General features: G+C 41.2%; 1 protein-coding gene across 3 annotated transcripts in view; it reads left to right on the forward strand.

Moving 5' to 3' along the window:
- ehbp1 (EH domain binding protein 1) overlaps window positions 1-25,329 on the forward strand; it is a 438,810-nt gene that overhangs the window by 241,535 nt on the left and 171,946 nt on the right. For all 3 annotated transcript variants that reach the window (XM_072265404.1, XM_072265403.1, XM_072265405.1), the window contains exons 13-14: window positions 23,198-24,133; window positions 24,263-24,304. In XM_072265404.1, the coding sequence (XP_072121505.1) occupies window positions 23,198-24,133; window positions 24,263-24,304 (978 nt within the window). The remainder of the gene's footprint in view (window positions 1-23,197; window positions 24,134-24,262; window positions 24,305-25,329) is intronic.

A 25,329-nucleotide genomic window follows, 5' to 3' on the forward strand; every position in this document is an offset into this window, starting at 1 on the left:
CCAAACATTGGATTGTCTATTCCTATGGAAAATGTACAAGACACATTTTCAAATTATATATTTAATTTAATCTACAAGAGTTGCAGGCACAGAAATGGAGTCTTTTGCTGAAATTGGCATATTCATAATAGAGAATGCTGGCAGTATTTCAGAGGAACTTTTTTTGATAAATTGAGACAAACTGATCTTTTTCATGGATCAGTTCAACATGAGAACATAGTATTATCAATAACTAAGCCAATCAAGAATGCTCAGTATTTCACCAAAGCAGTGCTCTTTTTAAAAAAAATATATACTGCTGATGCATTTTCCATTTTTGCCTATCTAACCTCTTTCCGATTAACATCTTCACAGCCACCCTTTACACAATTAAGCACACCAGGTAATTGGAAGGCTAAAGAACATTAGAAATGAGGAGTGGAGAAGCCATTGGAATTGAAAATTAGGGGAATTTTTCATTCAAAAAGGAGGTATTTCATTATTTGGTGCCATTGAAGATTATCAAACAAAGAATGATAGGTGAATCAAATCTTATCTAATTAAGGACAGCCAAATTAGTTTTGGATAGCTTCCAGTGAATTCAACGTGTAACAAGGGAGATCATCCAGGAATACAAGAGCAAGCTGAATTAAGGAGATACAAAAATACTCAGCAAGTCGGACAGTTTCTGTGAAGAGAGAAAAAGAATTCATAATTCTGTTCAGTGATTTTTCATAAAAACAATTCTGATCAGCCCTGATGAAATGCCATTGATCCTGCCCTAGCTCCACCCACACACTGTATTAGGCCCATAACTTTCATTATGTGGCTTTGCACCACCTGTCAACCTATAGCCTGGCTGGTGCCTTCATTGAGGAATATGAAGTGGGCAGTGAGGGAGGAAAGTCCTCGGGTCCCTCACCTCCAGAATTACATAATGGTCTTCTGACAGCTTGCAAACTACTTTAAACCTTTTAAATGTCTCTGAAATAGACAATCAGTTCAAATAACTTAAAAAGTATATTTAAAATAAATAAATTGGTTATATGCACTTAATCATTTTCATCAAATTGGTAACTCCATTCATAGGAATAAATCAGCTATGATTGGTGAAAACTGAGGGGCACCCAGCCATTAAATGCAACAAATTTGTTGTCTTTTGCTGGATGCAGTGCAGAATCCGCAGTGGAAGTGTTTTTAACTGCACAAGTGTGGTATCTGGCATGAGATGCTCTGTGCTGTGAGGTGGATGTTGCTGGTGGCAATTAAAGGAAGCACAGAGTTAAGTGTGTCTTGGCTTTTTAATTGTTTCTTGTGACCCAAATCTGGCCTGTCCTGCTAAATATTTCCATAAATTTCTATCTTTAAGTACTGAATTTTGTTTCTTCACCTCAAGGTTTACTGGTATAGGTAATGCTGAAATTAGATTTATAAAGGAATGAGATATTTGGGTATACTTTTTGCGTTTTATTTCGTATTCATGGAGGCAGAAAACCCAGAAATTGTATGATATTCTGTAGAGCTGAATTTTTTCGCATATCTGTCATTCAATAATTTAATTCACCTCGAGCAAATTGTGTCAGCTATCACATTGAGTAAAATTGACACTTTCAGTTTGGATCCAGGTTAGCATGTATAATGTCACAGTGTCACTTTTGCACCTAATGATATTAATCATAAAGTACCAAGGTTTCAATTTAAATTAGTGACTGAGGGACTGTTGTCTGTGATTTACACTTAAATTTAGGGGACAATCATGGGTCATAAGACAAAGGAGCAGAATTTGGCCATTCGCTGCATTGATTCTACTCTGCCGTTCAATCATGGCTGGTTCATTTTCCCTCTCAACCCCACTCTCCTGCTTTCTCCCCGTAAACCTTTGATGCCCTGACTAATCAAGAACCTATCGGCTTCCCTTTAAAGTATTCCCAATAACTTGGCCTCCTCCCGTTTGTGGTAATAAATTCCATAGATTCACCACCCTTGAGCTAAATAAATTCCTCTTCATCTCTTTTCTAAAGGAATATGTGCTTCTATTCTGGGGCTGTGCCCTCTAGTCCTAGGCTCTCCCACTATTGGAAATATCCTCTCCACACCAACACTACCTAGGCCTTCCAGTATTCGGTAGTTTTCACTGAGATACCACCTCTTTCTTTTAAACTCCAGCAAATATGAGCCCAGAGCCATCAAACACTCCTCATATATTAACCCTTTCATTCTCTGGATTGATTATTCATGTAAACCTCCAATTAATAAGATAAAGAAATTGACAGTAGTGAACAAAATTTGGAAAAGGTTATTATAAGGAGGAACTTTTTTTCTACTGCAAGGAGATATAGACTAATCAGCAGGGCAACAAAAGGGCAACTAGAATATAACCAAAGACGTGTGATTATATTTCCTTTGGGAAGGCACAGTAAGGCAATAGAGGATATAATAGATACAAGAATACAGAGAGTTATGTGGAGAAACAGAAGTATATTGGGCTTTCTGTTCACGGTGTGTCAATGAAGTAGTTAAAAAGGCATATGAGACACTTTCTATTATTGGCTAAGGCTAAATGAAGGGACATCACTCCAGAAATATAGCATTAGTTTGACTGTGTTCTACGAAATGCTGGGGTTCGGGACACCATGTTGCAATGTGATTGCTCTGGAGAAGATGCAGTGCAGGGTTACACACCAAAAATAAAAGAACACAGATGCCACAAAACTGACAAAAAACAGAAGTACTTCTTCCCACCATCCACAAGCCCAAACATTTTTCATATAAATTTGTTAATTTAGTATCATAGTATGGTCATTTTTACAATGGAAAAACAATGACATTTGAGTGACTACAGACTTTTAGCTCTATTCAATCCATTGCACTAATCTTAGGCTTCCAGTTGACTGTAACTTTAAATTTCTATTTTTACCAAATCCTTTGGCTATCTTGACTATACTTCTTCCCACCCATCTCCTGTAAAAATGCTATGTGATTTTCTCAGTTCCTTTGTCTCTGTTGGATCTTTTCCTCAGGTGAGGCTTTCCTTTTTAGGACATCAGGTGATAGACAAAGGGACGCACTCAGACCGATGGTTTGAGATGCATCTACTTTAATGCAAGGAATATGATAAACAACGCAGATGAGCTTAGAGCATGGATCAGTACTTGGAGCTATGTTGTTGTGGCCGTTATGGAGACTTGGATGGCTCAGGGGCAGGAATGGTTACTTGAAGTGCCAGGCTTTAGATGTTTCAGAGAGGACAGGGAGAGAGGCAAAAGAGGTGGGGGGGCGACTCCAACATCTTCCCAACCACTTCCTTTCTGCTGCCTTCCTCCTTTCTTAAAAGAGTGGAGTGACGTTGCAATTTTCCAGTCCTCTGGCACCATTGTAGAGTCCAATGATTTTTGAAAGATCATTCCCTACGCCGCTACAATCTCTATCACTACCTCTTTCAGAACCCTAGGGTGCAGTTCATCTGGCCTAGGTGACTTGTGTATCTTTAGGTCCTTCAGCTTTTTGAACACCTTCTCCCTTGTAAAAGTAACTGCACTAACTTCTCATCCTTCAGACCCCTCAACACCTGGCACAGTGCTTGTGTCTTCCACAATGAAGGCTGCTGCAAAGTATTCATTTAGTTCATCTGCTATCTCCTTATCCCCAGTTATTATTTCTCCCACCTCATCTTTTAGTGGTCTTATATCCACTGTCATTTCTCTCTTATTTTTTATATACCTGAAAAAGCTTTTTCTTTCCACCTTGATATTGTTTGCGAGCTTGCTTTCATATTTCATTTTTACCCTCCTAATGATTCTTTTAGTTGTTTTCTGTAGGTTTTTAAAAGCTTCCCAATCCCCTATCTTCCGGCTAATTTTTGCTTTGTTGAATGCCCTCTCTTTTGCTTTTAGATTAATTTTGACTTCCCTTGTCAGCTACGGTTGTACTATTTTGCCATTTGAGTATTTCTTTGTTTTTGGAATACATCTATTGTGCACCTTCCTCTATTTTCCCCAGAAACTCATGCTATTGCTGCTCTGCTGTCATCCCTGCTAACATCTCCTTCCAATTTACTTTGGCCAGCTCCCCTCCTATACCACTGTTATTTCCTTCACTCCATGGAAATATTGCTATGTAAGACTTTACTTTCTCGTTATCAGATTTCAAGTTGAACTCAGTCATGTTGTGATCACTGCCTCCCAAGGGTTCCTTTACCTTGAGCTCCCTAATCGCCTCCAGTTCATTATGTAACACCCAATCCAGTATAGCTGATCCCCTAGTAGGTAAATGACAACTTGCTCTGAAAAGCCATTTCTCAGGCATTCAACAAACTCATTCTCTTGGGATCTGATATTCCCAATCTGCCTGTGTTCTATATTCTCCCATGGCTATCATAACATTGCTCTTTTGACATGCCTTTTCTATTTGCAGTTGTAATCTGTTGTCCACATCCCCACTGCTGTTTGGAGGCCTGTATATAACTGCCATCAGAGCCCTTTTACAATTGCAGTTTCTTAACTCAACCCACAAGGATTCAACATCTTCCAATCCTGTGTCACATTTTTCTGATAATTTGATGCCATTCTTTACCAGCAGAGCTATGTCACCCTCTTTACCTACTTTCCTATCCCTCCGATTTAATGTATAACCTTGAAAGTTCAGCTCCCAACTACAGTGATGGCCACAACATCATACTGGTCAATTTGTAAAAGTGCAACAAGATCTTCCTCCTTATTTCTTATGCTCCATGCATTGAGATACTGTATAACACTTTGAGTACTGTATTTGCAGCCCTTTTTGATCCTGCATGCCTAATGCATTGATACTCACCCTGCTGACTGCAATTTTGTCCTAGCATTTGCCTGCTCTTCCAGACAGCCCTGACTGCACACTATCTTTAGTTTTTTTTTACCATCCGTTCTATACTGAGTCCCTTAACTCCAGTTCCGATCCCCCACCAAATTAGTTTAAACTTTCCCCAACAGCTCTAACAAATCTGCCCACGAGAATATTAGTCTCCCTCAGGTTCAGGGGTACCCCGTCCCTTTTGTATAGGTCATACCTCCCCCAGAAAGATCCCAATGATCCGAGAACCTGAAGCCCTGACCCCTGTTCCAGCTTCTCAGCCACACATTTATCTACCAAAACATCCTGTTTCTACCCTCACAGGTGCGTAGCATAGGTAGCATTCCAGAAATTGCTACCTTGAAGGTCCTGCTTCTCAGCTCTCTGAATTCTCTCTTCAGGACCTCTTTGCTTTTCCTTCCTATGTCATTGGTACCAATAGGTACCAAGACATCTGACTGCTCTCCCTCCCCCTCCAAAATGCTGTGGACACAATCGAGACATCCCTGACCTTGACACCTGAGAGCCAACATACCGTCAGGGTGTCCTATTCACATCCTCAGAATCTCCTGTCTGTTCCTCTGACTATTGAGTCCCCTTATCAATACCGCTCCTGTCTTCTCCCGTTTTTCCTTCTGTACCACAGCCCTATGCTCAGTGCCAGTAACCCGGTCTCCATGTCATTCCCCTGGGAGGTCATTTCCCACAACAGTATCCAAAGTGGTATTCTTATTATTGAGGGGAATGGCCACAGGTTGCTCTGTGCTAACTGCCTTTTCCATTCCTTTTCCTGACAGCCACCAAGTTACCCACCTCCTGTATCTTAGGTGTGATTATATCCCTGTAACTCTGATCGATGATCCCCTCAATCTCACGTACAAGCCGAAGGTCATCTTACTGCTGCTCCAGAACCCTAACACGGTCTTCAAGGAACTGCAGCTGGATGCTCTTCACGCAGATGTAGTTGCCTGGGAGACTCTGGATCTCCCAGGACTCCAAACTCTGGCATGAAGAATGCACAACAGTCATTTAAACTACACTATGTACCCCTGACACAGTAAGAATAAAGGGAAACATAACAGAAACTTATCCAGAGCCAATGCTTCTTCCGAGCCAAAGCTTGAAAATCCCCCACTCACCACTAGCCCACTCCCAACTTCACCTGAGAATCTGCTGGGATCATCTATTGCAGGGGTCCCCAACCTTTTTTGCACTGCGGACCGGTTTAATATTGACAATATTCTTGCGGACTAGCAGTCAAATACGTTGTGTTTACCCAGAAGAAGACTACAATGACCATGAAGCCTTGCACGGGGCACCAGTGCGCATGCGCGTCGTGACCTGCCGGTTTTTTCCCCCTGCAAATCCTTTTTGGCGATTCTGTATGGGGGCGGGGGGGTGGTGATGTTAATCACAACCAGAATATAGGTGATAAGTGGCTAATACACTCAATTTCGTTTCTAAAAGGGTTTATCTAACAAATTTAATATTGAACACAGCGCATATTTTCCTCGCATGAATATAGCGATGTTAATTATCGGGGAGCTTGAAGTAAGTGTTGAACGAACTTCTAGTAGAAGTGGCAGAAGCAGGTTCGATATTATCATTTAAAGTAAAATTGGATAGATATATGGACAGGAAAGGATTGGAGGGTTATGGGCTGAGTGCAGATCGGTGGGACTAGGTGAGAGTAAGAGTTCGGCACGGACTGGAAGGGCAGAGATCGCCTGTTTCCATGCTGTAATTGTTATGTGGTTATATAAGTATGTCAATAGCATTATAACATTTTAAGTAACGTTTGGTTATTAAACACACAGTACATATTTTCCCCGTATGAACATATAAAATCATTGCAACACACCAATATTGCTGAATCAGTGGGAGCCCTGGGCTTGTTTCCCTGCAACAAGATGGTCCTGTCAAGGGGTGACGGGAGACAGCGATACTCGAAGGCGGTTCCTTATGTCCAATCTATTCCGCAATTTAGTTCTCGTTGCATTCATTGCAGAGATGTGTTGGAAATGGAAGCAACGTTTTCAGTGCTTTCGTGGCTATCTCAGAATATTTAGCCTTGACTTTGATCCAGAATGCCCGCAGAGATGTTACGTCAAACATACTTTTCAGCCCGCTGTCATTTGCAAGCTCAAGGAGTTGATCTCCTTCCCGCGCAGGTAATGACCCCACGTGTGTTCAAGCTCAACAGTGGGCGTGACAGGGAATGAGGAAAGGTGCAGCTGACTCATATCGCCAAATCATATTGTTTCCTCGCGGCCCAGTAGTTGGGGACCGCTGATCTATTGTATCTGGTGCTCCTGATGTGTCCTCCTCTACACTGGTGAGACACATTGTAAATTGGGATCCACTTCATCTAGGTCTTCTGCTACATCCGCCAAAAGCGGAACTTCCTGGTGGCCAAACATTTTAATTCCAATTCCGTTCCAACATGTCAGTCCATGGCCTCCTCTTGTACCACGATGTGGCCACCCTGAAGGTGGAGGAGCAACAATTTTTATATTCTGTCTGGGTAGCACAAATATTGATTTTTTTTCCCCTTCTGGTAAAATAATTTTTCCCTCCTCCTCCCTCTTTTATTCTCTTTTCTGGCCTCTTACCTCTTCTCACCTGCCTATCACCTCCCCCGGTGGCACCCCCCTCTTCCTTCCTCTCCAACCCCTTACATTTCCCTCACACCTGGCTTCAGCTATCACCTTCTAGCTACCTTCCTTCCCCTCCCCACACCTTTTTATTCTGGCGTCTTCCTCCTTCCTTTCCAGTCATGAAGAAGGATCTTGGCCTGAAATGTTGACAGTTTGTACATTTCCATAGGTACTGCCTGACATGTTGAGTTACTCCAGCATTTGTGTGTGTTGCTTTGGATTTCCAGAATCTGCAGCATTTCTTATGTTTACCAACCTTTTCAGTTTGTGTTCAAATTGGTCAATTCTGATGATTAGATTAGATTAGATTAGATTCAACTTTATTGTCATTGTGCCGAGTACAGATACAAAGCCAATGAAATGCCGTTAACATCTGACCAGAAATGCAAAGAATAGTGTTATTTACAAAATAACTGCGAATAAAAAGTAAGTGCTACAGCACACAAATAAAAAAGTACTGAGGCAGTACAATATGGGTGCAATACTGCTTAGCGCTGTGATGTGAGGTTCAGCAGGGTCACAGCCTCAGGGAAGAAGCTCTTCCTGTGCCTGCTGGTGTGGGAGCGGAGGCTCCTGTAGCGCCTACCGGATGGGAGGAGAGTAAAAAGTCCATGGTTAGGGTGAGATGAATCCTTGATAATGCTTTTCGCCCTGTTCATGCAGCATTTATGGTAGATGTTCTCAATGGTGGGCAGTTGGATGCCGATAATCCGCTGGGCAGTTTTCACCACATGCTGAGGTGCTTTGCGGTCCGATACGGAACAATTGCCATACCACACTGAGATGCAGTTGGCGAGCATGCTCTCAATGGTACAGCGGTAAAAGTCTGTCAGTATCCTGGGACAGAGGTGAGCTTTCTTGATGCTCCGCAGGAAATAATGGCGCTGTTGCACCTTTTTGATCAGGATGGAGGAGTTCAGGGACTTGGTAAGATCCTGGGAAATGTGGGCACCAAGGAATCTGAAGCTTGATACACGCTCCACTACAGCTCTGTTGATGTAGATGGGGACGTGAGTGTGGCTCCTAGCATGCCTGAAGTCCACAATGATCTCCTTGGTCTTCTGGGTGTTAAGGACCAGGTTGTTGTTGGCACACCACGTGGCCAGATGCTGGACCTCGTCCCTGTAGGCTGTCTCATCATCTCCTCGGATCAGGCCAACCACCATGGTGTCGTCTGCGAACTTGATTATGGAGTTAGAACCATGTACAGGAATGCAGTCATAGGTGAAAAGGGAGTATAGAAGAGGGCTCAGCATACAGCCTTGACGCACGCTGATGTTCAGGGTGAGAGTGGAGGAGGAGAGGTTGTCTAACTTAACTGATTGGGGTCTGTTAGTCAGAAAGTCCAAGGTCCAATTGCAGAGGGATGAATTGATACCAAGCTGGTGAAGTCTGGCGATCAGCTTGGAGGGGATCACAGTATTGAACTCCAAACTAAAGTCAATGAACAGCATTCTGACGTAAGAGTTGGGGCTGTCCAGGTGGGTCAGGGCAGAGTGAAGTGCCGTGGAGATGGCGTCCTCTGTTGGCCTGTTGGTACGATAGGCAAATTGATGGGGGTCCAGGGTAGTGGGCAGACAGGATTTCAGGATAGGTTATCCACCAGCAATACTGATTCTGTTTTTCTTCTACTCCACTTGTATATCTAGTATTTTCTTTTATTTCTATTTTGAGTAACAGAAGTGTTCTTTATCTTGTACTTCCTTGATAGTTCTATTTCCTCCCTTTCCCTTATGATCTTTCATATCCCTCTGTTTGCATCTCCTTTAGACAGATGGTCAGCAATTAACTAACCTGTTACTTTGGAACAAGTCTGAAATTCAGCTAATTATCACTCTGTGACTGGTTCTGACCGATTCCCCCCCGGTACATTGAACTCTTTTTGCCTTTGCTCTTGCGGAAGAGCAGTTTAGTCATTCATGACGTCTTTAAGATCATGTAGAAGCTCTCTTTGGTGGTTTTAAAAAAAGCTGTTGGTATGCAACATTCATTCATTCCTTGAAAGCTGCAGGATGCTAATGATGAATAGCACCTGGATCATAAGACAGAGGAGCAGAATTAGGCCAATGGGCCCATTAAGTCTGCTCCACCATTCAATCATGCTGATTTTTTTCCCCTTCAGCCCCATTCTCATGCCTTCTCCTTGTAACCTTTGACACCCTTACTAATCAAGAACCAATCAACCTCTGCTTTAAATATACCCAATAACTTGGTTTCCATAGCTGTATGGGGCAACAGATTCACCACTCTCTTGCTGAAGAAATTCCTCCTCACCTCAGTTTTAAGGGGATGCCCTCTGATGCCAGACTTTCCCACTAATGGAAACATCCTCTCCACAGCCACTCTATCTAGGCCTTTCAATATTCAGTAGGTTTCAGTGAGTACCCCCTCATTCTTATGATTTCAAATGAGGACAGACCTAGTATGATCAAACACTCCTTCAACTCTTCCCTTTCATTCCCAGGATCATTCTTGGACCTCTGGACCTTTTTTTAAAGATATGGGGCTGAAATCTGCTCACAGGACTCCAAATGTAGTCTGACCAATGCCTTATAAAGCCTTAGCAATGTATCCTTGCTTTTATAATTTAGTCATCTCAAAATGAATGTGAACATTGCATTTGTCTTTCGTACTACTGACACAACTTTCAATGTAACCTACAGAAAATACTGCACTAGGAATCTCCAAGTCCCTTTGCACCTCTGATTTCTAAATTTGTTCACGATTTAGAAAATAGTCTACACCTTTATTTCTTCAACCAAAGTGCATGACCATACACTTCTCTACACTGTACTCCATCTGCCACTTCTTTGCCCATTTTCCTAATCTGTCCAAGCCCTTCAGCAGATTCCCAACTTCCTTGACATTGTTAAACTTATTTTTATATATCCTCAAACTTGACCACAAAGCCATCAAATCTACCATCCAGATCATTAACGTTTAATGTGAAAATTAGCAGACCCAATACCACCCCTGTGGAACAACAGCTGTTACAGGCAGCCAACCAGAAAAAGCCCTCTTTATTCCCAGTCTTTGCCTTCTACCAGTTAGCCAATCTTCTGTCAAAGCTAGTATCTTTCCTATAATGCCATAGGTGCTTATCTTATTTAGCAGCCTCATGTACAGCACTTGTCAAAGTCCTATTGAGAGCAGCATCATACTCTTCACTGCTTGATAAGAACAGTAAGCTGACCCAAGAGATATCCATCTGCCCAATGTCTGTCCATCTTAGAACAGACATCATTGTTTAGCTGTCTGCATATAACGGCATGGAGGTGTAGAGTAGGTGGTCAAGAATGTATCCTTGAAAGACATTAGTGGTAAGCATGCTGGTGATTTTCCAATCACAATAAGATAGGCATCAATCAAACCAAGGAGTGAAATTGTACCCAGCTCGAAGCCAGTAAAGAAGTGTTTAAATATAGAATAATGCAGCGTCGTACAGGCCCTATGACCCATGATGTTGTAACCTATTCTAAGATCAATCTAACATAAACACGAGGAATTCTGCAGATGCTGGAAATTCAAGCAACACACATCAAAGTTGCTGGTAAATGCAGCAGGGCAGGCGGCATCTCTAGGAAGAGGTACAGTCGATATTTCGGGCCGAGACCCTTCCGTCCTGACGAAGGGTCTTGGCCCGAAACGTCGACTGTACCTCTTTCTAGAGATGCCGCCTGGCCTGCTGCGTTTACCAGCAACTTTGATGTGTGTTGCTAAGATCAATCTAACCCTTCTCTCCTATATAGTCCTCTTCTGTCTTTCACCTATATGCTTATCTCAGAAACTTTCCTAATGTATCTGCTTCAATCACCACCACTGGCAGCACATTCCACATACCCAGCAGTCTCTGTATTAAATCCTAGCTCTGACATCCCCTCCCCTTTATAGTTTCCTCCAAACATTTTTTAGTTATTTGCCCTCATATTAGCCATTTCTGTCCTGGGAAAAATTCTTGGCTGTCCACTCTATCTGTACCTCTTACCATTTTATACACCTCTATCAAGTCACCTCTCATCCTTCTTTGCTCTCGAGTGAAAAGATCTAGCTTATTCAACCTGTCTTCATAAGATATGCTCTCTAATCCAGGCAAAATCTTTGTAAATCTCTTTTGCACCCTCTGTAAAGCTTCCACATCCTTCCTGTTATGAGCTGTCCAGAACTGAACACAATACTTCAAATGTGGTTCGGAGTTTTATAGAGCTACAGCATTTGCTTCAGTCTTCTGAATAATGAAGACCTCTGCCATCTTAACTACCCTATCAAATTGTGCTGCAACTTTGCAGGATTGGTAAATGTGGACTCCAAGATCCCTCTGTTCCTCCACACTGTTAAGAATCCTGCTATTAACCCTGAGTTCTGTCTTCAAGTTCGACCTTCCTTAGTGAATCACTTCACACTTTTCCAGATTGAACTCCATCTACCAATTCTCAGTTCACCTCTGCATCCTGCCAATGGCCTGTGGCGACTTCAAAATAATGTTCAAAGTAAATTTTATTGTCAAAGGACATGTATGTCATCACATACAAACCTGAATTCATTTTTTGCAGGCATACTCAGTAAATCTATCGAATAGCAACTATAACAGGATCAATGAAAGATTAAGTTGAGTGCAGAAGACTGTGCAAATGCAAATATAAATAAATAGCAACAAATATAGAGAACATGAAATAACAAGATAAAGAGTCCTGAAAGTGAGATCATTGGTTGAGGATAAAATTCAAAGGATGGCAAGTGAGTGCAGTTATCCCCTTTTGTCCAAGAGCCTGATGGTCAGAGGACATTACTGTTCTTGAACCTGGTGGTGCAAGTCCTGAGGCTCTTGTACCTTCTACGTGATGGCAGCAGCGAGAAAAGAGCATGGCCTGGATGAAATGAAGATCTCTGATGATGGATGCTGCTTTTCTCTGTCAGCATTTCATGTTGATGTGCTCAGTGGTTGGAAGGGCTTTATCTGTGATGTATTGGCCAAATCCACTACCTTATGTAGGATTTTCCATTCAGAGGAATTGGTGTTTCCATGCCAGACCATGATGCAGCCAATCAATACACTGTCCACCACACACCTATAGAAGTTTGTCGAAGTTTTTGATGTCGTGCCGAATCTCTGCAAATTCCTAAGGAAGGAGAGGTGCTGCCATGCTTACTTCACAATTGCATTTACACTCAGGAATTTAAAACTGCTAACCTTCTCCACCTCTGATCCTCCGATGAGGACTGGTTCATGGACCTCTGGTTCCCTCTCCTGAAGGCTACTATTAGTTGCTTAGTCTTGCTGTCATTGAATGAGAGATCATTATTATGACGCCACTCAGCCAAATTTTCACTCTCTCTCCTATATGCTGGTTCATCGCTACCTTTGATACGGCCCACAACAGTGGTGTCATCAGCAAACTTGAAAATGGTGTTGGAGCTGTGCTTAGCCACACAGTCATAGGTGCAAAGCAAGTAGAGCAGGGGCTAACCACGCAGTCCTTTGCTGATGGAGATCGTGGAGCAAATATTTTTACCAATCAAACTGACTGGGGTCTGTTAAGTGAGGAAATCCAGAATCCAATTGTACAAGGAGGTATTGAGGCCAAGGTCTTGGAGCTTATTGATTAGTTTTGAGGGAATGATGGTGTTAAATGCTGAGCTGTAATTGAAAAAGAACATCCTGATGTATGCACCTTTGCTGTCCAGATATTCCTGGGTTGTGTGAAGAGCCAACGAGATGGCATCTGTTGCTCCAGTAGGCAAATTGGAGCAGAACCAAGTCGCCTCTCAGGCAGGTGCTGATTGTTTTATCACCAACTTCTCAAAGCACTTCATCACTGTGGAAGTGCGACTGGGCAATAGTCATTGAGGCAGGTCATAATGCTTTTCTTGGGCACCGATATAGTTGAGGCCTGCTTGAAGCAGGTAGATGCTACACATTGCCAAAGTGAGAGTTTAAAGATCTCAATGAACACTGCAGCTTGTTGGTTAGCACAGATCTTTAGTACATGGCCAGGTACCCCGTCTGGTCCAGATGCTTTCCGTGGATTCACCTTCCTGAAGGCAGCCTGCCCAACAGTTTCAAATACTGAAATCAAAGTGTCATCAGGAGATGCGGGGGTTTGCGATGGTTCCTCCAGGTCCTGATGGTCAAAGAAAGCAGAGAAGGCATTGAGCTCATCTGGACACAAAGTCCTGCTGTCTCCCATGTCACTTAATTTAACTTTGTAGGAGGAGGTGATATTATTCAAGCCCTGTCCCAGCTGTTGAGCATCCCCCATTGATTCCAGTTTGTTTTGGAATCTCCACTTCACACTTGAGATAGTTTTCCAGAGATCATACCTGTGCCTCTTGTAGCATTCTTATTCTTTAGACTTAAATGCCTCTGATCTGGCCTTCAGCAAATTTCACATCTCAAATTAAAGAGACTAGGAGAGAGGAGGTTAGTTCACAACAGGGGGATGGGAACAAGTGCAGAGAGACAGAGGGGTGTGAAATGAGGGTAGAAGCAAAAAGTAGTAAGGTGAAAAGTAAAAGTGGCAGGCCGGCAAATCCAGGGCAAAAATCAAAAAGGGCCACTTTTCAACATAATTGTATAAGGGCTAAGAGTGTTGTAAAAGCGAGCCTGAAGGCTTTGTGTGTCAATGCGAGGAGCATTCGTAACAAGGTGGATGAATTGAAAGTGCAGATTGTTATTGATGAACATGATATAGTTGGGATCACAGAGACATGGATCCAGGGTGACCAGGGATGGGAGCTCAAAATTCAGGGATACTCAATATTTGGGAGGGATAGACATGAAAGAAAAGGAGGTGGGGTAGCACTGCTGGTTAGAGGGGAGATTAACGCAATAGAAAGGAAGGACATTAGCCGGGAGGATGTGGAATCAATATGGGTAGAGCTGCATAACACTAAGGGGCAGAAAACACTGGTGGGAGTTGTGTACAGGCCACCTAACAATAGTAGGGAGGTTGGGGATGGTATTATAAAGGAAATTAGAAATGTGTGCCATAAAGGAACAGCAGTTATAAAGAGTGACTTCAATCTACATATAGATTGGGTGAACCAAATTGGTAAGGGTGCTGAGGAAGAGGACTTCTTGGAATGTATGCGTGATGGTTTTTTGAACCAACATGTCGAGGAACCAACTGGAGAGCAGGCTATTCTAGACTGGATATTGAGCAATGAGGAAGGGTTAATTAGCAATCTTGTCGTGAGAGGCCCCTTGGGTAAGAGTGACCATAATATGGTGGAATTCTTCATTAAGATGGAGAGTGACATAGTTAATTCAGAAACAAAGGTTCTGAACTTAAAGAAGGGTAACTTTGAAGGTATGAGATGTGAATTAGCTAAGATAGACTGGCAAATGACACTTAAAGGGTTGACGGTGGATATGCAATGGCAATCATTTAAAGATTGCATGGATGAACTACAACAATTGTTCATCCCAGTTTGGCAAAAGAATAAATCAAGGAAAGTAGTGCACCCATGGCTGACAAGGGAAATTAGGGATAGTATCAATTCCAAAGAAGAAGCATACAAATTAGCCAGAAAAAGTGGCTCACCTGAGGACTGGGAGAAATTCAGAGTCCAGCAGAGGAGGACAAAGGGCTTAATTAGGAAGGGGAAAAAAGATTATGAGAGAAAACTGGCAGGGAACGTAAAAACTGACTCTAAAAGCTTTTATAGATATGTGAAAAGAAAAAGATTGGTTAAGACAAATGTAGGTCCCCTACAGACAGAAACAGGTGAATTGATTACGGGGAGCAAGGACATGGCAGACCAATTGAATAACTACTTTGGTTCTGTCTTCACCAAGGAGGACATAAATAATCTTCCGGAAGTAGTAAGGGACATCGGGTCCAGTGAGATGGAGGAACTGAGGGAAATACATGTTAGTAGGGAAGTGGTGTTAGGTAAATTGAAGGGATTAAAGGCAGATAAATCCCCAGGGCCAGATGGTCTGCATCCCAGAGTGCTTAAGGAATAGTGGACGCATTAGTGATAATTTTTCAAAACTCTTTAGATTCTGGATTAGTTCCTGAGGATTGGAGGGTGGCTAATGTAACCCTGCTTTTTAAAAAAGGAGGGAGAGAGAAACCGGGGAATTATAGACCTAACGTCAGTGGTGGGGATACTGCTGGAGTCAGTTATCAAGGATGTGATAACAGCACATTTGGAAAGCGGTGAAATCATCGGACAAAGTCAGCATGGATTTGTGAAAGGAAAATCATGTCTGACGAATCTCATAGAACCTTTTGAGGCTGTAACTAGTAGAGTGGATAGGGGAGAACCGGTGGATGTGGTATATTTGGATTTTCAAAAGGCTTTTGACAAGGTCCCACACAGGAGATTAGTGTGCAAACTTAAAGCACACGGTATTGGGGGTAAGGTATTGATGTTGATAGAGAATTGGTTGGCAGACAGGAAGCAATGAGTGGGAATAAACGGGACCTTTTCAAAATGGCAGGCAGTGACTAGTGGGGTACCGCAAGGCTCAGTGCTGGGACCCCAGTTGTTTACAATGTATATTAATAACTTAGATGAGGGAATTAAATGCAGCATCTCCAAGTTTGCGGATGACACGAAGCTGGGTGGCAGTGTTAGCTGTGAGGAGGATGCTAAGAGGATGCAGGGTAACTTGGATAGGTTAGGTGAGTGGGCAAATTCATGGCAGATGCAATTTAATGTGGATAAATGTGAGGTTATCCACTTTGGTGGCAAAACCAGGAAAACAGATTATTATCTGAATGGTGGCCGATGAGGAAAAGGGGAGGTGCAACGAGACCTGGGTGTCATTATACACCAGTCATTGAAAGTGAGCATGCAGGTACAGCAGGCGGTGAAAAAGGCAAATGGTATGCTGGCATTCATAGCAAGAGGATTCGAGTACAGGAGCAGGGAGGTACTACTGCAGTTGTACAAGGCCTTGGTGAGACCACACCTGGAGTATTGTGTGCAGTTTTGGTCCCCTAATCTGAGGAAAGACATCCTTGTCATAGAGGGAGAACAAAGAAAGTTCACCAGATTGATTCCTGTGATGGCAGGACTTTCATATGATGAAAGACTGGATCGACTAGCCTTATACTCATTGGAATTTAGAAGATTGAGGGGGGATCTTATTGAAACATATAAAATCCTAAAGGGATTGGACAGGCTAGATGCAGGAAGATTGTTCCCGATGTTGGGGAAGTCCAGAACGAGGGGTCACAGTTTGAGGATAAAGGGGAAGCCTTTTAGGACCGAGATGAGGAAAAACTTCTTCACACAGAGAGTGGTGAATCTGTGGAATTCTCTGCCACAGGAAACAGTTGAGGCCAGTTCATTGGCTATATTTAAGAGGGAGGTAGATATGGCCCTTGTGACTAAAGGGATCGGGGGTATGGGGGGAAGGCTGGTCCAGGGTTCTGAGTTGGATGATCAGCCATGATCATACTGAATGGCGGTGCAGGCTCGAAGGGCCAAATGGCCTTCTCCTGCACCTATTTTCTATGTTTCTATGCTTCATTCAAGGGCTTCCGAATGGGGAAGATTGAACGATATAGTGGGGACACATTTATCTACAGCTGTTTTAATAAGTCCAATGCAACCCTTCTACACTATTCACAGCACCACCAACCTTTATGTCATCTGCAAACTTGATTACTCACCTATCCACTTCCTCATCTAAGTCATTTATAAAAATCGTAAAGAGCAGGCATTCCAGAACAGATCCTTGCAGAGCACCATTGGTCACCCACCTCCAGGCAGAATGTGTTCAATCTTCTACCACCCTCTACCTTCTGTGGGCAAGCCAATTCTGAATAGATACTGTCAAGTTTTCCTGGATGCCATGCCTTCTGACTTTCTGAATGACCCTATCATGATGAAACTAGTCAAATGCCCGATGAAAATACACACCCACTGCTCTACTTCCATCAGCTTGTTTTATCAGTTCCTCAAAGAATTGAACCAGACTCATGAAGCATGACCTGCCTCTCACAAAGCCATACTGACAATCTCTAATCAGACTATGCTTCTTCAAATACTTTTAAATCTTGTCTCCAAGAATCGTGTCCAGTAGTTTGCCCACCACTGAAGTAAGACTCTCTGGTTTAACAGATGGACTATATGTGTTATCCCTATTGCCTTTCTTGAACAAAGAAGTAGCATTTCCCTACCCTGATCTTCCAGTGGCCACCGATTTCAGTTCTACTTCCCATTCTCACTTCGATTTGTCAGTCCCTGGCTCCTCTACTGCCGTGATGAAGCCGCACCCAGGTTGGAGGAGCAGCAGCTTGTATTCCGTCTGGGTAGCCTCTGGACTGATGACATGCATATCGATTTCTCAAACTTCCAGTAGTTGTCCACTTTGACCATTCCTCCAATTCCCATTTCCCCTGTCACCTTATCTCCTTATCTGCCTATCATCTCCTCCTGGTGCTCCCCCCCTTTCCATTTCTTCCATGGTCTTTTACCCTCTCCTATCAGATTTCCCCCTTCTCCAGCTCTTTATCTCTTTCACCAGTCAACTTCCAAGCTCTTTATTTCACTCCTCCCCCTCTCCTAGTTTCACTCATCACTTACTACCTTGTACTTGGTCCCCTCCCCCACCTTTTTGCTCTGACTTTTCATCCTTTTTTCAATTCTGATGAAGGGTCTCGGTCCAAAATGCCAACTGTTTACTCTTTCCCATAGACACTGCCTGGCCTGCTGAGTTCCTCCACCATTTTGTATGTGTTGCTTTGGGTTTCCAGCATCTGAAAATTTCCTTGTGTATTTGCCACCCTGAAATCATCGGACACTACTCCTGTGGTCAGCGATCACTCAAACATCATTGGCAAAGGTGCACTTCCCATAGTAACCTGGGTTATATCCTGTATTGACTTATCCTAATGTTTTTCAAAAGTTCCAGCACATCCTCGTTGTTTTAATTGACATGTTCCAGCATATCAGCCTGTCTCATGCTGACCTTACATTCATCAATGTCCCTCTCACTGGTGAATGCTGAAGCAAAGTATTCATTAAGGACCTCCTCTATCTCCTCCGACTCCAGGTACATTTCCACTTTTATCCCTGATTGGGTCTACCCTCACTCTGGTCATCCTCCTATTCTTAACTTACTAGTAGAACATCTTGGGTGTCCTTAATCCTACTCCACAAGGCCTACTCGTGTCCCTTCTAGCTCTGTTAAGTCCATTCTTAATCTCCTTCTTGGCTTCCTCGTAACTCTCAAGAGCCCTGTCTGATCCTTGCTTACTAAACCTTAAGTATGCTTCTTCCTTCCTCTTGATTAGATGTTTCACATCACTGGTCAACTGTAGTTCCTTCACCTTACCATCCTCTCCCTGCGTCAATGGGACAAACCCATCCAGAACACCATGCAAGTGCTCCCTAAATAACCTCCACTTTTCCGTTGTATACTTCTCTGAGTGCATCCATGGCCAATTCCAGCTCCCAAGTTTCTGCCAAATAGAAAAACCAATCAACTTCCCAGCTCTTTACTTCACCCCTCAGTGAAATGCTGTCTGCTCTTATCCCTGTCAAAGACTATGGTAAAAGTCAGGGAATAATGGTCACTGTCTCCAAAATGCTCACCCACCAAGAGATTGTCCCTAATCAAGCTCATTGCCAGATCTAGTATGTCCTCTCCTTTAGCTGGCCTGTTGTGTCAGGAATCCTTCCTGGAAACACCTAACATATTTTGCCAAGTATTGGAGGAGTATGGTAGGTTTTGCCTCTTGAAACTTGTTCTTTCTTTTTGCCATGTTTTGAAGTCAAGGATGGCTTGCTACCATTCCAGTTCTGTTGGTTCTGAAGTGACTTGTATGTGGGTTAGAAGGCCTTTGATTTGCTGTTGTTTGGTTTAAAGTCTATTAATCTGCATGCTTAAGTAAATAATCTGAGGTTGGCTTGGAGCTTGGGCTGGTAATAAGCACATTTGTAAGTGACATCCTTGTTTTGTAGCTTAGAACCTGAGAATGGGATGACCTGGTTTGAGATCAAAGTTGATATTTGTTGAGAAAGTGAATAAGGCATATTTTTGTCTGGTTAGGTGCCATTTATAGTTTTATTCAGAATCATTTGATAATGCTGCAGAGATTGAAACCAGATTGACAGGATTTAAATCAAAAGTCACAATCAATTAGTTATGAATTTGAGAAGTTACAACATGTTCAAAGATCTTTTATAACTAGTTATAATTAATTAATCCATTCATTGTGGCAATGAATTTGTGAGGCACTACCATGTCTAAGCAGGTGAGGTGAGCTGGTGTTAGAAGGTAGATGATGATGGGACATTTCCCAGACAGAACTTGAATGGTAATTTACAGACTTTTATCCAGTTGTACTGTTTGTATGATATAAGGAAAGCTTCCTGGCATTTGCGAGGAAAACGTCTAGAATTGAATATAGGATGGATGCTGAATATTCTAAGACCAATTGGCTGCACCAAGGATTATTTGTTGTGTCATATTAAAGGGGTGAATACTTGTGCGATCAATTATTTTGTGTTTTATATTTGTAATTAATTTACATCTCTTTGTAGAGATCTGTTTTCACTTTGACACGAAGGTCTTTTTCTGTTGATCAGTGTCAAAAAAACAAATTAAATCCACTGTGATTCAATGTTATAAAACAATAAGACGTGAAAACTTCCAAGGGAGGTGAATACTTTTTATAGGCTCTGTACATAGTGCATACTAGTGGCAGAATGTAACAAAAGTTTGAAATTTATGTTATTTGAAGAAAATCTTTAACATGCTAGAGAAACATGAGAATGAAATGTTGGTGGCTGGGGCCTTCCCATCCAAAATTACTATCTGTGCTCTGATTTTAACCAAATATACCTTATGTGGATATGAAGGGCATGTCTTCATTCCTGGAGTCCAGCAAAATGGTCGCAGCAGTGGCTGGGCTTTAGGCAGTAACGTGGGAAGTTCTGGTGCAGAAAGGCCATCTTATTTTCTCCTAGGTTTTGTTAGCACATGGGGGTGATCTCTGAGATTTACCACAATCAAAACAGCAGAATACTCCCCTTCATCTTCTACTATCGCCTCTTTCACCCTGAAAGTAATGACAACAAATGTTAAGGTTAGCTGGCACAAATTGGTTATTATATCTCCAAGTCTGGTTTGTGACAGAGTTTTGAAAAATTCCCAAAGCATCAGTATCAAAGATTACTTACAAGAATCCCCACCTGTTTATAAGTGCAATTTGCTGATGACTTAAAACCTTTCACAGGATTGTACAGTCAAACATTTTGCCACAAAACAGAATGAAGTAGATAATTGTGAACTTTATTAAAAATTATTATGTTTTCTCAGTCTTCTAAGCATTATCCAAAAGCATTAAGATCCTTTTGGTTTGAGCCCATCCTATATTAAACACTTCCTTCTTTTCATGTTCCTTAACTAACCTGATGTTTTAAAATCTTTTTCAAAAACTAATTGTATAAGTTGTCACATAAAAAATACAACTGTGTTGTGCAGTATCCATTATTTATACCTTTCCACTTTAACTGGTATTTGTAAAATAAATTTTATTTTGGTCTATTTTCAGAAGTATATCAGTTAATCTAGATATGCTTCTTTTTCATTATCTTGTTGAATTTTCCATCAGCAAAAATCACTGCAATTACATGCACAGTATGAGAGGAGGTTGATCAGCAGCGATAAGGTTCAGGATGGATTACTGCTGTATAATGGTCCTGTATATCCCAGTTCTTATCACAGAACACATCCTTAACATTCTCTTATCAATACAAACTTGTCCTGTTGTTATTTTATATTGTTTTATTCTCCAGATTCTGATAACTAAATAACCATAATGTAGATTAGATAAAGGTACTGATATTACAAACATAGAAAAATGCAAATGTTTTTGCATCATATGATGCATCCATTTGTAAATTAAGTGATATTGTTTTGTTGTTTTACCTGTATTTATATATAGATCATGGGAAATTTATGCCAGTAGTAGGCCATTCAGACCATCAGAAAGAGCTACTCAACCTAAACCACTGAACAGTACTAGGTCCATAGCACCGCAAAGCACTACCCTTCAAGTACACATCCAAGTAATGCTGTATAACAATTTCTTGTCTCTGCTGTATTTTCAGGCTATGAGTTCCAGGCTTTTCACATATTCAGGGAGAAAAAAAGTATTTTCTCAACTTCCATGTGATCGTTCTACTAAGTAATTTAAAAATATTGCTGTCTGTACTTTCATGGTAACATCCAGTGATTCATTTACAAAAACATCCAGGACCCTTTGAATATCAACATTTTTCAATCTTCCTCTATTTAAAGACATACTTCACATTGCTATATTTTTCTATTAAAGTGGGTGACTTCATTTTTTTAAACATACATTTGATATGTCAAGTCCTCTTACAGAATTCTTTCCTTACAACCCACACTTCCATTTTGCTTTGTATCATCATCCAATCCCACGTTCAGTCCATGATGAAGAGCAGTTGTGCAGCTCATCTTAGGCACTCCATTTGTCTGCTTCAATCTTTGTGCCTTTGCCACCCTCATTTTAGGCAAAGCTATTGCTCTTCTATTCTCAGCTTCGTGTATAAATTTCAGTTTATTTAACAACCCTAATTTTTATCTCATTCCCACTGACATATTAGCACTTTGCTATCTTTGTATTGAGTTTCATGTGAGTTCAAGTAACTATCATTTGGCCTTGGTTGGTAATAATTCCTTTTCTTCAATTTCTCCATTTGTTTGCCAAGGCACCTCTTTAAATGCATACACCAAAAAAAAGTAATAGCAGGAATTGTCCCCTCAAGCTTGCTGTGCCATTTAATAATATTATGGCTGATCTGATTGCGAGCTCAACTCTGCATTTCGACCTTCCCTTGGAAATCTTTGCATCATTTTATTTCCTTTACCACTATCTAGCTCCAACAGTCTAAAATCTTAAGTCCTCTTTCTTCTTTTATTCTCCACTTCGTAATTCATCTTGAAGCTTTACATGATCCTCCTTTTATTGTCTCAGAGGCCTATGTGCATTTTATTTTAAACAATGTTTCAAATGCTATATAACTAGTTTTTACTATATGCAGGCTTATATTGATGTTCTTCCTTGGTCTTGATAACCTGTTTATCTCTTCCTTTTTTAAAAATGTGTCTGGTTGTTTTGGATTGTTAATCATGCATTTATGAAAATTGTTTTCATTTGAAGAATAAATTAATACCAGGGAAGTGTAACAAGTTATTAGCATTGCCCTAATTGTGTTAGTGACATAATCTACAACTGTATTATAATCAAATAGTGCATAAACTCTTGATTTTCTTTTTACTTTTTCTTTGGGATCAGTGATAGGAAATTAACGTATTAATGTGATGAGTTTCTATCCTTGAAGGTCAGGTGCAAAGATTTTCTTGTGTACATTTTGTTGCACTGGTACAGTCAAGCGAAGTATAAATTAATTTATAGACTTGCATGTGTGCAACATAAATGTGATTGTGTAATTTACCTATTATAACTTGCAGAAAAGAAGTCTCCAAATATATTGCACAAAAATGTTTCTTTGCAATTCTCTGTCATAGTATCCAGGTACATAGAGCAAGTCAACATGAAATAACAAAATCATTTACTTTACAAATTTGAAATAGCATGTAGATTAATAAAATAAAGTTTGTTTATTACTATTGAACTAATGAATGTTGTCTTTTTGTATAACTTCATTTGTTACAACTATTTCAGCTGCATAAAGTTATTCTAACAATCACAATGACTAATTGCTGCTATTGTCTTTCATAGGCTTATGATGGTTTTGCAAGCCTGGGAATATCACGTTTATTGGAGCCTGCAGATATGGTTTTGTTGGCCATTCCTGATAAACTGTCTGTTATGACATACCTTTATCAAATAAGGGCGCATTTCAGTGGGGAGGAACTAAATGTTGTGCAGATTGAAGAAAACAGCAGTAAAAGCAAATACAAAGTTGGTAACTTTGAAACTGATACAAACAGCTCTATTGATCAGGAGCAATTTTATGCAGAGATAAATGAAGTTAAACCAGTTGCACCGCAACCCAGTGACATATTACTTGATGCTTCATCTCAGGAAAAAGGTATCTTTATCAGTGATGTTGCTGGCGAGTCACAAAGTCAACATCAGACAACTGATGGTCATTTGAATAGAAATACAACAATATCTTCCTCACAAAGAACTAAAACTGATGCTGAGGTGCATATTCATGACCTTCATGAACAGAATAGTTTAAGAAGTTCTGCATTGGAGGATAACAGAAAAAATGAAAACGTAGAAGAATCACTGCCACAAGAGCAAGTACTGCCATCATTAAACAAAAGAAAACTATTGAAAGTAGATACTACCATCCTAAATGACTTGTCGAATGACAGTGATGAAAAGGAATATAAAGTACCATCACCTGTATATGAAGATATTGTAACAGAAAGACACAAAATTTCAGGAAACACTAGTAGCAGCTATGACCATGAGCATGGGAAGCCTCAGTATTCAGAGAGTACAAAGAGCAGAAGTCCAGAACCCACTTCTCCTGTTCGAAGAGCCGTCACACCACCAGTCCATAAATTGGGTTTCTGTTACAACAAGGATGCAGATCTCATTAAGAAAAAACATGCAACATTGCAATATTCAGAAAATGAACCATCAGCGGAAAATGTCAGCACACATTTGAATCATTCAGGACAACAGAACCAAAATGTAGAGGCAAGGCTGAATTATTATAATTTTTCTATCAGATACATCTTGCTGTGAAAACTTCATTCATTAATTCATTCATTCATTTTTTGTAAGAAAAGTCATCATTTACTCTTTTTTTTCTTCTTTGGGGTTTAGCTCAACTCTTCCCAACAAATGGAAGAAGTCACTGAAGAAAAGGTGAGAGAAAGACTACGATAATGAGCTTGCTTACTGAATTGGCTCATAATTTGTTGATTCTTTTAGGCTAAAGCTTGCTTTAAAAGTAGGGACATCAGGATATTCATCTAGTCTACAATTTGGATAATTATTTCCTCTTTATACTATCTGACATTCTTCGACATTTTGCAAAATGAACCTGAAACATCCAATTGAGACTGCACTGTATAAATTGGCATTGAAAGGATCCAAATTTGGATTTTTTTCACTCTCCCCCCCCCCCGCCCCACACCACTCTCACCTCTACTTTCAATCGAATTCTGGGTACTTGGTTGCAGGAAAGGAAAATGAAAGAGGAGTAAACAGAATCCAAAAATAGGGGAGCATCATCGGGATGCACAGTAGCATAGCTGTTAGTGTAATGGCCCATAGAAGGCCAAGGGTGGTTCTAGATGGAGTGTATTTTGCCTTTAGGTCGGTGGCCAGTGTTATTCCACAGGGATCTGTGTTATTCCTCACTACAGGAAACCATAGAAAAGGTGTAGAGGAGATTTACAAGGATGTTGCCTGGATTGGGGAACATGTCTTATGAAAACAGGTTGAGTGAACTCGGCCTTTTCTCCTTGGAGCGACGGAGGATGAGAGGTGACCTGATAGAGGTGTATAAGATGATGAGAGGCATTGATTGTGTGGATAGTGAGAGGCTTTTTCCCAGGGCTGAAATAGCTGCCACAAGAGGGCACAGGTTTAAGGTGCTTGGGAGTAGGTACAGAGGAGATGTCAGGGGTAAGTTTTTTACGCAGAGAGTGGTGAATGCATGGAATGGGCTGCCGGCAACAGTGGTGGAGGCAGATATGATAGGGTCTTTTAAGAGACTTTTGGATAGGTACATGGATCTTAGAAAAATAGAGGGCTATAGGTAACCCTAGTAATTTCTAAAGTAGGGATATGTTCGGCACAACTTTGTGGGCTGAAGGGCCTATATTGTGCTGTTGGTTTTCTATGTTTCTATGTTCAGGGACTCTTGCTCTTCGTGATTTCTGGAA

Source organism: Mobula birostris, chromosome 8 (genome assembly GCF_030028105.1).
Source record: "Mobula birostris isolate sMobBir1 chromosome 8, sMobBir1.hap1, whole genome shotgun sequence".
NCBI lineage: Eukaryota > Metazoa > Chordata > Chondrichthyes > Myliobatiformes > Myliobatidae > Mobula > Mobula birostris.